The sequence below is a fragment of the Agelaius tricolor genome, unplaced genomic scaffold (assembly GCF_023055355.1).
Source record: "Agelaius tricolor isolate 1412-34295 unplaced genomic scaffold, bAgeTri1.0.p SCAF_4, whole genome shotgun sequence".
Classification (NCBI taxonomy): Eukaryota; Metazoa; Chordata; class Aves; order Passeriformes; family Icteridae; genus Agelaius; species Agelaius tricolor.
Genome location: NW_027269264.1, coordinates 6,521,709 through 6,534,239, shown reverse-complemented (window position 1 = coordinate 6,534,239; position 12,531 = coordinate 6,521,709). Strand labels below are relative to the sequence as shown.

The window sequence follows — 12,531 nt, the reverse complement described above, 5'->3', positions numbered from 1 at the left end:
TCTGCTGACCTGATCATTGGTCTAAAAAGGTTACCAGTCTGCCTCTCTGGGACTTGAATCACAGGTGTTGTGAAAGAATTGCTAAAGCTCTTCTACACACATCTGACTATTAGTTACCTCCTGCTTCCTTTATATGAGAACTAAAGATGACTTGGATGAAGGGGCAGAGGCCTCCTCAGCAATTTCACTGACAACACAAAGCTGGGAGCAGTGGCCGATAGCCCAGAGGGCTGTGCAGCCCTTCAGAAGGACCTCAGAGCCTGGAGAGATGGGCACAGAGGAACCTTCTGAAATTCAGCAAAGGCAAATGCAAAGCATAGATTAGGGCCTGATCTGCTGGAAAGCAGGTTTACAAAGAATGTGTATCTTTGTGCACCACCACAAGATGCCTGTAAGCTAGCAATCTGTCCTTGTGGCCAAGAAGGCCAAAGGCATCCTGGGATGCATTACAAAGAGCACTTCCAGCAGGTCAAAGGAGGTGATCCTGCCCCTCTACTCAGCACTGGTGAGGCCACATTTGGACTGCTGTGTCCAACTGTGGGCTCCTCAGCCCAAAAGAGACATGGAGCTCTTGGAATGGGTTCAGTGTAGACTTACAAAGATGATTAAGCAATTGGAGCGTCTCTTTCACAAATAAAAGTAAAAGGGAGCTGGGCCTGTTCAGCCTCAAGATGACAGAGTTTTTATTATCAATGATTTTCATTTTGACAGACTCATGCATGTCCTGGAGTATATGCTATAGATTTGTTTGCAGTTGATGATAGAGTGCTGTCCTCTTAAATAAAAAGAGACATCAAAGTTATTCATGTGCAACAAAAGTGTTAGAATGGTGAGATATCACAAAGTTAACAGTCAAAATATTCCTAATGCTTCCCCTGTCCCTTAGCAAGGAAAACCCCCCAACAAACAAACAAAATCAAGCTGAATACATTATACTTACCATTTTGGCATAATATGCATTCATTGCATCAGCATATTGGAGCAGAGCTTGAAATTGATTGTTCTTATGGAACATGACAATCTTCAAGACAAAGCCAAATTTAGAGAAAATCTGTTAGGGAAAAAAAATGGGCTATAAGAAGCAGCAAGTAATTCATGCACACTAAAAGCTAGCATTTAATATTCCAAATAAATTTCTGAAAAATATTTCTGTTGTGAGAGCTGAACAAAAATTGTGTGAACTCAGAATTTTGTTTCAGGTAAAAAAAAATAATTAAAGAAAGACTACAAAAGAAAGGAAAGATGGATAAAATGTTTTTAAAGAATTAGCAATGGCTTATTAACTAAACAGGGAAGGACAGTCCTAACAGGCATTTGTCAAGTGTCTGCAGATAAATTGTGAATAATGAATCAGAGTTGAAATGGACTTCACAAGTCATAGAGTCACAGAACACATTGAGTTGGAAGGGATCCACAAGGATCATCAACTGAGTGCAGTTCCCAGCTCTGCACAGGACACCCAAGAGTCACACCATGTGCCTGACAGCATTGTCCAAAGGCTTCTGGAACTGTCAGGCTTGGTGCTGTGATCAATTCCCTGAACGGCCTGTTCCAGAGCCCAACACCCTCTAGGTGAAAAACCCTTTCCAATCCAACCTAAACATTCCCCAACTCAGCTTCATGCAATTTCCTCAAGTCCTGTCACTGGTCACAACACTGAAGAGATCAGTACCTGCTCCTCCACTTCCCCTCTGAGGAAACTGTAACTGCAAGAAGGTCTCCCCTCAGTATCCTCCAGGCTGAAGAGACCTAGTGCCCTCAGCCACTCTCCATAAGGCTTCCCCTCCAGACCTTGTGCACTGCTGATTCATATTCAACTTGCCATTGACCAGGATGTGCAGGTCCCTTTCCACAGTGCTGCTCTCTAGCCTCTTGTTCTCTAGCTTATACACATTACCCTTCCCTGTTCCAAGCTAGCTTAAAGCTGTCAACAAGCTCCACTACTTCCTACACTAGAACACTTTTTCCCCTCTGAGAAAGGTACATCACATCAGGTATCAGTGGAACAGGTGTTGAATAGATTATCCCATGGTCAAAAACCCCAAAATTGATTCAAGTACACAACAGAGCCACCTGCTGACCTGGTGGATCTGTCTATTTCTATCAATATTATTCCTTGTTACTGGAAGTCAGTTGAGATGGGAACTGCAATCTGCATTCAAGGTATGCACCTTTATGTTCTGCACATTAGACAAATTACATTTGACAATGTAATTGTCAATTAGACAAATTCTACAAATCCGTTGAATAAAATACAACTTAAATAATTGATGTGCTTATTAACACCCACTGCCTAAACTAAAAAACAACAAGGAAAGAAGAAAGACAAAGACCTAGATTTGAACCTACCTCTATACTTTATAATCAAATAGTATTTGATTTATTGCAAACATAAGCATTGCAGAAATACTTTTAAATGCTGAATTTAAATATATATACATTCAAAATGAGAGTGTGCATTACATGAACGTGTTTAAACAAAGGAGTGTGACAAGGAGTGAGGACAAATGTAAAGCCAGGATGTATCATGCAAGTGCAGGAAAAAAAAGGCCAGTCAGAGGAAAGGTGAGTTTGAGAAATACTATTAGTTTTCAAACAAACTGTTAGAATCAATGCAAAGTCAGGAAAGCAGAAACCCCTGAGAAATATTAAGTCTGCAATGGAAAGAAAGGACCTAGATAAGTATAAGCATCTCTTGCCAACCTCTTAGGGCCAAGAATCAGCGATACAAGACTAATGTCCCAACCATTTGGACCCAGTTTTGCCATCTCTCAGAAACAAGATTTTAATGCTGAAGTCATCATTTAGTCGTAGAAAACAGAACAAAAACCTTTTCACAGCAATTTAAAATTAGTCTTTGAGTTCCTGTACATAAAGCACTTCCTCTTAAGAAATGCCTAAATACAGCTTTTCAACATATGCTTTTCCATGTTTATCCAGAAAACTTAATAGACCTTTTTAAGGTAATGAAATTTAATGTACTCATTCCAGTTTGATTTTAAACCTAAACACACTGTATACATCAATTTTGTTTCTGAAAAGATAACACTGAATTTTCAGCTTCATATGATAAATATTTTAAGGCAAACTGTGATTTAAAAAAATTAATTTTTTGACAGGCAAGACAATTTACAAACTACAATCCAAGTATGGACTGACAGCTTGCCTAGTAGTGTTCCATAAGATGCTATACTTGTCAGTGAAAATATTCATTTTCATTTACCTTACCATACAAAGTAAAAGTTAGATTGGGCACAAAGTGCTGCTCTAATTAGAGGAGATTGTCCCCCATTAAGAGCTCCAAATAAGATCCCTTTGCAAATATTGCTAAATTTTCAAGACGTATTGGAAAGGTGGTTGAGAGCAATTCAAATGCTGAAAATGTTGTTGTGCTGCACTGAAGTAGACTAAAATCAAAGGAAAGTAAATTAATATGAATTTCCTCTTTGCTTTTGCATTCTTAGAACTAATACAGCTTCCATAACCACAGGAGTTTGTTCTGAGGTTATTCTGAATGCAGCAATAATCCTAAACAGCTGACATAGTATTTGCACAGGTTCAGCAATGAGTGAGCAACACTCAAAGACAAAGGTTTAGATCCAAGTGGCAACTAATATGTACACTAGTTAATCAGTATCATGGTGAGGAGATAGAGAGAAACAGAAAATTTTAAGAGGAAAAACAGAGTGTTGCTAAAGCTATTCTTTATCTCAACTATTGTTTGAGATCTTAGCAGAGCAGGAAAAGAATCTTCCAGGACTGCAGGTTCCTACAAAATCATCCCAGTTATTCTAAATTGTATTACTTAAGAAACTCATACATGGGGCATGGTTTTTACTGCATAAATTACTATTAATTACAAAAGTTTCAAGTATGAAAAACTTTGCAATATTTGTGAAATATCAACAAATATTTTGGACGCAAAGAAGTGGTCTTCAAGTTATTATTTTTAAACTTAGAGCTTTCAACAGCATAGGCCAAACACCTAGCAGAAGTTACAGCAATGGCTTTCATAAATACAGCCTACCATTATTCTAAGTTAGAGAGGTAGTCAAATGCCATTCTAAAGATGAACAATCAAAAATATTTTATTTTAACAAGCAATTTGCATATTACATCACTTGCACTGAGCTATAAAGGTGAACATAAAACCGTAAATATAAAGCAAACTACAAAGGTTACTCAGCAGAAAGAGTGCTAAAATATGGATTCACTAGTTCATAACATTCAGTATTTCACTAGCTCATCAAGAAAGCAGAATTAACCATTCAAGTTTGTTGCTGCTTCCACAGCAAGGAACTAAATGAGACAACATGAAAATCTGAGTACTGAAGCTCTGTTTACTTCAATTTCATTTACATACAACTATTTCAATCCTACATCTCTAAATTTGGGAAATTATTTTAAAGAGACAGTCCTCATACAGAAGATTCAGGAACCACAAGTATTTAAAAAAAATAATAATTAATGGACAATGTTACAGTAGCAACATTGAAACAGATTGTGACTTTTTTTAAGCAGTCCTCATTACCTGATACAGCATGTCTAAAGTGACAGGGCAAAAAACATTTTCAACAACGATTCGAAGAACAGAACCATGACTTGGAAGGACCCCACCTTCAGCAGCAAAAGCACTTGTAATACCCAGGTTTCCATGCTGCACAGCATTCGCACATTGCAGCGCAGGTTGGGGTCTCTGAAATTAAGTCATAGCAGAGAGCGCAGTTATTTTACATACAAATTATTCATACTGAAATAAAGTTCTCCCAAATGAAAAGGACATAAAAAATAACTTCATAAAAACATATTTCCTTCATATTAATGATTCAAATCCCACATTAATAAATAAATCATAACTCTTACGTTCCATGCTCCTCCCTTACACCTAGTCAGTGTAATTCACAGAATTACAAGTATTTTTTTGTTAAACTGCTACTACTTTGTAATGATTTTTCTTTGATTCAGTAAGCTATTGTCATTCTAGACATTTTTCCAGCAATATTATAGATGACAATATTGTAATCTTGTAATAGACAAACAATCAGTCAGCATACTAAAAACTAGGATTAATTCTCTTCAGGAACTAAGATTTGGTTGGAATAAACTTAAACCTGCACACCCTACTCTTCTTTCAGAGCAAAGCCATCAACCACAAAAAACAGGTTCAAATCTCACTCCTCAAACTATACTTCTGTGATTACACAAGTCTTTTCACTTGTTTTTCATGGGTTTTCCCCAAAGAGGTCTTCATACCTCCTTTGAGTATCAGGACTGTGGAGAGATGTTCCTTTCCAGACGCATTGTGACTTAAAGTCATGTCTCAACTACATAAATTCTTTGGAAGACAGATTAAACAGGGCACATGGTACATGTTACCTAGTTTCAGAAAAATATAACCCTGCAAAACAATATGTACTTCAGGGCTCAGCCTGGGGACTAGGACAGTAACAGTATTCAGCTGCTCTACTAGGGTCTCTTTAAATTTTAGATAAAACTCAAATTTGAAGTGCCAAACAGTTTATTTTCTAAAGTAGACAATGCTGTTATAGAAGAAACCAAGTGCCACATACCAAGTTGAAAATACTCAGAAAGAGACCCAAGGAGTCTTATTTGCAAATATACATACAGTTTTCCTGAGGCTGTTATGCAAACCACATCCTTAAAAAAAAATCTTGTAATTTGTTTGGTTTTGCAGATAACAAACTGACACAGCAATCTTAGATGAGGAAAGAGACAAATAATATTTACCAGACTGACAAGCTTGCAAGACTTGTGTGACACTTGTGCCAACACAAATGAATGATTTATGCCCAAATCACTACTGTCAACATTCTTACAGAGGAAAAAAAATTCATGATATACATATCACAGTATATAACTTATGTAGCTAAGTGGGAGGTCAATTGAAATCCATCCAGGAATCCAAAATCCAGTATTAACCCCTAGGGTACTCTGCCAGTGACTGGACCCTAGCTTTATGCCACTGGTCACAACCATTTCAGCGTTTCAAATCACTTCACTTAACTAGACTGCATTAATCAGTTCATCATTTTGGATGTTACTGGAAACAAAAACAAAAGTCTTGCCAAAATCAAGATACACAATATCCCCTTGTCTTATCCACCAATCTAGTCATCTCACCATAAAAGGGCATCACATTGCTCAGGCATAATGTGCTTTTAAAAACCTATGCTTGACTATGACTAACCACTTTCTTCTCCCTAGAATGTTTGGAGATAGTTTCCAGAATGAGTTGCTCCATTCCTTACCCAGGGACCAAAGTAAGGCTGATCAAGCAGTGGTTCCCCAGATCTTTCTTTTCATCTTTCTTGCTGTCCCTCCTTAAGATAGGAGATGGAAGGATTTTCTTTTTTCTAGTCCTCAGTAACTCAGTCACTTTTTCCAACTGCCATAACATTTTCAAGATAGTACATTGGCATTGCAATGACACCAATCTGCTCCCTCAGCATTCAAAAGTGTATCTCACTAGGGACACAGACTTTTTGTTTATCAAAATAATTTAAATGTTCTCTGATGTGATTCTTCTCTACTTCCTTCATCAACTTTTCCACTCTTCTCAAGTGCAACTCTTAACCACCACATGCTGCTGAGAAGGCTGTCGGTAATTCAGCCTTTTCCATCTCCTCTGTTCCTGCCCCTTTCAGCAGCAGGCCTATGTATTTTTTTAGAAAAAAAGAAATCTAATGTCTACTGCTGATATACCTCAAGGAACCAAACTTGCTGCTTTTCACATCTCTCATCAGAGACAACTCCATGTAGCCTTTGACTTCCCTAACTATATCCCTGCATGTATAGGTAATGCTCTATAATCTTCCTGAGGCACTTGTTCATGATTCCAGCTTTCCTATGCCTCTCTTTTATGTTCAAGCCCAATCAGGAGCTCCTTGTTTATACAAGCAGTCCTCTTGCCACCTTCACTTGATTTTATCGTCATTATGATGAACTACTTTTGAACTTGAGCTCCTTCACAATAATTTTACAGATTTTGAGAAGACCCTGTCTCTAAGAAGTTACTGAAATTATATATATCAGAATTTATCTACTGGTATAGTGAAGTGCAGCTGTTTATTTACTAGTGTTGTGGTTTAACCCTGGTATGCAGCAAAGTGCCACCCAACTACTCAGTCACCTTCCCTTAGCACAACGGGACAGGGAATTGAAGTGTAGAAGTGAGAAAACTGTCATTTACAGACAGTTGAACAGGCAAAGCAATAGCTGCATATGCAAGTAAGGCAAAACAAGGTGTTTAAACACCTCCCCCATTGGCAGAGAGGTGATTAAACATTTCCAAGAAAGTAGGAACTTCACTGAGTTTAACAATTCCTTGGAAAGAAAAAGGCCACAACTCTGAACATTCCTCATCCTTCCCCCAGTTTTCAATGCTGAGCCCAACATCCCTTGGGTCAGTTGGGATCAACTGTCCTAGTTGAGATCCTTTCTATCTTCTTGAGCACTATCACAGGCAGGGCAACGTGAGAAGCAGAAAACAACCTTAATACTTTCTGTATTAACACATGCATTCACAACTCATGCAATTATATCCTGTTAAATGGAAATATTGTACTTACAGCCTGATTATGCTGATTGTCAGTCTTAAGTTCCTTGTAATTGGAATACTGAATATAAACTGGCTGATTGTGGAGGTGAGGTGTAGCAGGAGTGTAGTAGTTCACCATAGAAACAGCAGCATCTACAGAAGCCATTTCCAAAAATGCCTGCAACCAATACACAGACAATTTCAAAGCTGGTTTTGTTTACAAGAGAGAAAAAAAGCATAGTTTTTTCCCAATTCCACTCTCACTAGAAAAAGATTATATGAAAGTACAATACTGATTTCCTCAGCATTAGAATGCATTTGGGTGTGCATGTTTATGGGGCTGTTTTATTCAATTTGTGTGTTTTCATAGAAAGTTTTACATTGTAAGTACACTACATCATCTAAGAAGAGGTGGAATAAGTATGACATATGGAAAGTAATGCCGCTAAAAGTACTACACTGCTAATCAATTTGCTAAATTCCTGAAATCAAGCACTATTACTTAAGTAGCTGATATGCATACTGATTGAAAAAGCTAGAACAGAACATTAAACATCCATTAGTTTATGCATTGTATTAATCCAATTTTTGTATGAATGTTTATTATTTTTAGGATTTCTGTGCTTCTTCATGACACAAACTACTCTGCCACATCTAACAGGATTAAAAGATGTCAAAAAATTACATGCATGTCAGTAACTTAAGCAGGCAGGCTCATTGTCACTGTGTCATCAACAGTGACAATGCAGTTCTTGATCATCTATATGTTTTCACATAAAGTGGATATAATGTTTAGCAATATTATCAACAAATTTCTAGTTCATTACGTAACCTGAAAGCATATTAAAAACTTAAATTTCAAAACATCCTTTCACATTTAAAAATATGAAAATCTTCTGCTATCAATGAAATATTTAGACATTGTTGCAATCATTTCACTCAAGGTCAAGATCAAAATTATCATAACATGAACCACATCTTCAGTCTTGCTCTTGTTATTGAGACATTGAAAACTACGTACCTGACCTTTTCCTCTTAGCATCAACAGATTGGTTACTTTGCCAAAAGGGAGACCTAATGAAACAACTTCTGCTCCAGTAACACCATTTGGAATTTGACGAATATGAAGGACACGTGAAGGGGAACACGGAGATCTTTTTCCTTTACTTTTTTTCTTCTCATTATCTAAAATATTTTAGGGAGGGAGACAGACAAGTAAACAAGACAAACCCATTGCACAGCATACATATCAAAACCTTAAGGAGATAAACTGCTGCCTCAGCACTGACATTGACTTAGGTACTTATTTCTTTGAACCCTAAGAAAGGATATTCCATATCTAACAAAGGGACAGTGTAAGAAGGTATCATCAGCTATTCCAAATCTTGATAGCAAGGGGAGGGTGGCGTATGTCTGGCTTTGCTTTGGACTTGTTTATTTTCTGAAGATTTGGTTTTGGTTTGCTGTTGTTTTGTTTTTTTTAATGGGAGGTCAGTAACTTCTCCCCAAATGCCTACATAAGATATCTATAAAATATTAGTTGCACAAAAGAGGGGAAAGTCCCAATTGGGAGGTAATACATTAATTTTCCTTTTATCACCAACTTGTCTTGCTGTGACTGAATTGCTAACTTGAGGTTTTGAGTTTGTTTTTACTTTATTAAAGAAAGCCTGCTGTTCCAAATTATTTTAAGTTTTAAAAAGTCTTTGAGAAAGACAGCATGAAATCCATACAAACTCTTACATCTTCCACTTTGACATACTGCCAGAAGTGGGGTTTTTTTGAACATATGCCTGTTTGGATCCTGTAAGGGACAAATTTGGATTGGTAAGTGACCAATGACTGAATTTCAGGAACATTATTCAGTATCCTTGAGAGCACTTTAAAGCAGAACACCATATCTGGAACAAGCATATTGTTCTAGAAGCAGTTGCAATGGAGGCAAGAGAGTAGCCTTAATATCTAATCTGTTGCATTTAGCCTTCCAAGGAGAAACACAAAAGATTGAGAAGAAATTTCTGTAGGAACTTTATAAGGTTTTGCTGTAGGTTTTGCATACAGTCTAAGGCTGAGAACTGGTTCACACAAGTCATTCTGCATAAGGATGTTTACAGAGGGTCTTTTTATTACTGGAAGCCTGTAAAATTTCAAGATGGATGATAAAAGCCCCAACTATAGCACACTTAACAATTCTCCCACCTGCAAAACTGAAAAGTCTGCTATGCATTCATTTTTCCATCAAGAAATTTTAAATGGCTTCATGTGCTCTGTATGTGTTCTGAAAAATGTGAACTTTAAGACAAACATGACCATATTAAACACATATTGGTACCAAGCCACGACAGGACATATTACTAGTAAACTCTAACAACATATTTTGTTACTTTTCAGGTTCAAAATTTACAAGATGTCCCTGACTTAGTATTAAGTCAAGGAATGCTTGACCAAAGAAAGCAGTTAATGAAGCCTAGAATGAATTTCACCTCTAGTTTTATATGAGAGACTCTTGCAGAAGCAGTATCTTCTGGGTTCTGACACATTGTCAGAGGTGACAAAATGGAGCTAAGTGGCAAACTGTTGAAGTGTTTATTTTCTTGTGAAACTTTACCTAAGTTACTAAATCGGCAATAAAAGCTAGCACATCTCAAATATAAAACCTCATCGTTTTTTAAACCATGCTTCTTTCTCCAGCTGTGGTTCGATACTAATTTTGATGCAGAGTGATAACCATCTGTATCTTCCAACATCTAAACTTCAAAATTGATTCAACATTTCTTTAAAGCATGCCAAAGCTGATCACCTTTCTGAATTGTACTCTCAACTGAGTGAAAGTAAAAAATGCTTTCAGACAGACCAAAAAAACCCTTATGCACAAAGTGAAAATTGGTTCCTGATGTACAAAGGGAAATTCATTACAATCACAATTCATGACCAGTACAAATGTATTCCCTGCATAGCCTGAGGTAGAAAGGTATACATTTTAGATATGTGACCCACCAGACCAAAAAAGCCCCAAAACCCCAAACATAACAACAAAAAACAAGACCTGCAGCTGGAGCAGCTGTATTGGGTAAAAAGATGCATTTCCATAGTGATCATATTTTATTTTAGATTTATATGATTATTAATGAGAACACCTAGTAATATATTCCAAAAACCTCTATATCATTTAGACATCTTGGATACCACTGTGAAGGATCAGTCAATGCACTGTTAATTAATAATATATATTTCAGCTATTACATTGCTGAGCTATAAGCTAATGCTATTTCAAGCCAAGCAGAAACATTTGGACATCACATTGAATTGATCAGCAGAAGTATAAACAACCTGACATGTGCAAGTCAAAGAAATAAAAAAGAAAAATCTTCAAGTTAGCTCCTCAGACTCCTCCTTCCCCACCAAAAATACAGCAAGTCTTAGACACTTGGTGTCTAAGATCACAAAGGTGATCTGCTCTGTCCTTTGCCCTGATATAAAATAAACTATTTGGAAACCACTGCTGACAGGCAATTGTCTAGGTCATGATTTAGTTAATTTATTTGACATAAAGTTACTTCATGCAACCATTGGTCATTAACACTCCATGTACACCTAATGCTGGAAGTAATATTAACAAAAGCTGTACCAGCTTTCTCTCACTTTCAACTTCCTGTCTGGTCTAAAACTACAGGTAAACAAATATATACACTTACTGCATCTTCCTCAACACACACACAAAACAATGAAAGAAAAAAAAAAAAACAACAGAGAGAACAGCTGAAGAACTTTGAGGGGTTTTTTTTATGTATACCTGTAGCTGGAGTAGAATTGCTCATGGTAGAAGGTCTGTTACTGACACCAGAAGCAGCTTGTCAGGACCACACTAAAGAAATAAAAGACAAGATTACTAGTAAAGCTCAATATAAAAGTGCACCAACTCCCTTTACTTATTCTTCCCAAGAACACCCCCTTCCTATACACAATACCACAACTGCCAGGACCTTGTTTTTCAGGAAAAAAAATGCCAACAACATAATTTTTTCCCATGTCTCAATAAATCAGCAAATTCAGCTCTATTACACTATTGATTTAAATCAATATGTTACACTGATTTAAATCTATCCCACTACCCTTTTTAAAATACCAAGAATAACATGGTTAAGAAAACTTGCTTAAGAAAAGAAATGAGCTGGCTGTAGGCTTTGTGTCTGCAATACATTACTTCCATAAATGCACAGCCACACAGGTAAAATCTGCATTTGCAACAGGACACAGGGGACCTTGAGCAAAATTAATTTGACATATATTTAAACACACCCATGGCACATTAAAAAAAAAAAATTGGTTTCAGTACAGTTTTTAAAAATATATAAGTCTTACCATTGAATTCTTAGGAGAAAGATCAAGGTATTTGCTTTAAGAATGTTAACAATTTGAGACTCTAACTACTGACAGAAATGAGTTTGAGTACTACAGGTCCTTCATTCAAAAATCAGCATCTAGCTCCAGTTACATCTGTTTACTCATTAAGACTGCTGTAATATCCCAGCCAAGCATCAACTTCAAAATGCCAACAAGAAATAAGGTATACCTTGAACAAACAAAACACCTCTGAAAGGCAGTTACATTTCCTGAAACTTTCACCACTCTCTTCCATAAAAGCATTTTAATGGAAAATGGAGACCAAGGGAGTGATTCTGCAAGATGGAATAAGTTGATCCAAATAGCTTCTCATCTCTTTGGTGGAAAGAGAACTTCCCATTGCCTTTGGTCCAATATTCCCACATGCGCATGAACTGTTTATCTTGCATCAAGCCCAGTGCCCAAGAGTTATCCTATGAGATTAATCAATTCTCCAGCCTACCAGCATTCTGAGCTGAGCTAGATTAGCTATTCAGCTGTAAGAGACATTGAGAAGTGGCAGGATCCACTGCAAAGGGTAAGGAAAAGCCATCATGTTGGCTTGCATTGGCTCCAAAAACACTGCTCAG

General features: G+C 37.0%; 1 protein-coding gene across 1 annotated transcript in view; it reads right to left on the bottom strand.

The window, feature by feature from the left end:
* The window catches only part of PTBP3 (polypyrimidine tract binding protein 3), a 46,625-nt gene that overhangs the window by 20,173 nt on the left and 13,921 nt on the right, over positions 1-12,531 (bottom strand). Inside the window, exons 3-7 of the mRNA XM_071424449.1 lie at positions 11,352-11,423; positions 8,580-8,743; positions 7,590-7,736; positions 4,532-4,696; positions 941-1,051 (exon numbers count right to left, since the gene is read on the bottom strand). Coding sequence (XP_071280550.1) covers positions 941-1,051; positions 4,532-4,696; positions 7,590-7,736; positions 8,580-8,743; positions 11,352-11,376 — 612 coding nt within the window. The 5' untranslated portion in view covers positions 11,377-11,423. The remainder of the gene's footprint in view (positions 1-940; positions 1,052-4,531; positions 4,697-7,589; positions 7,737-8,579; positions 8,744-11,351; positions 11,424-12,531) is intronic.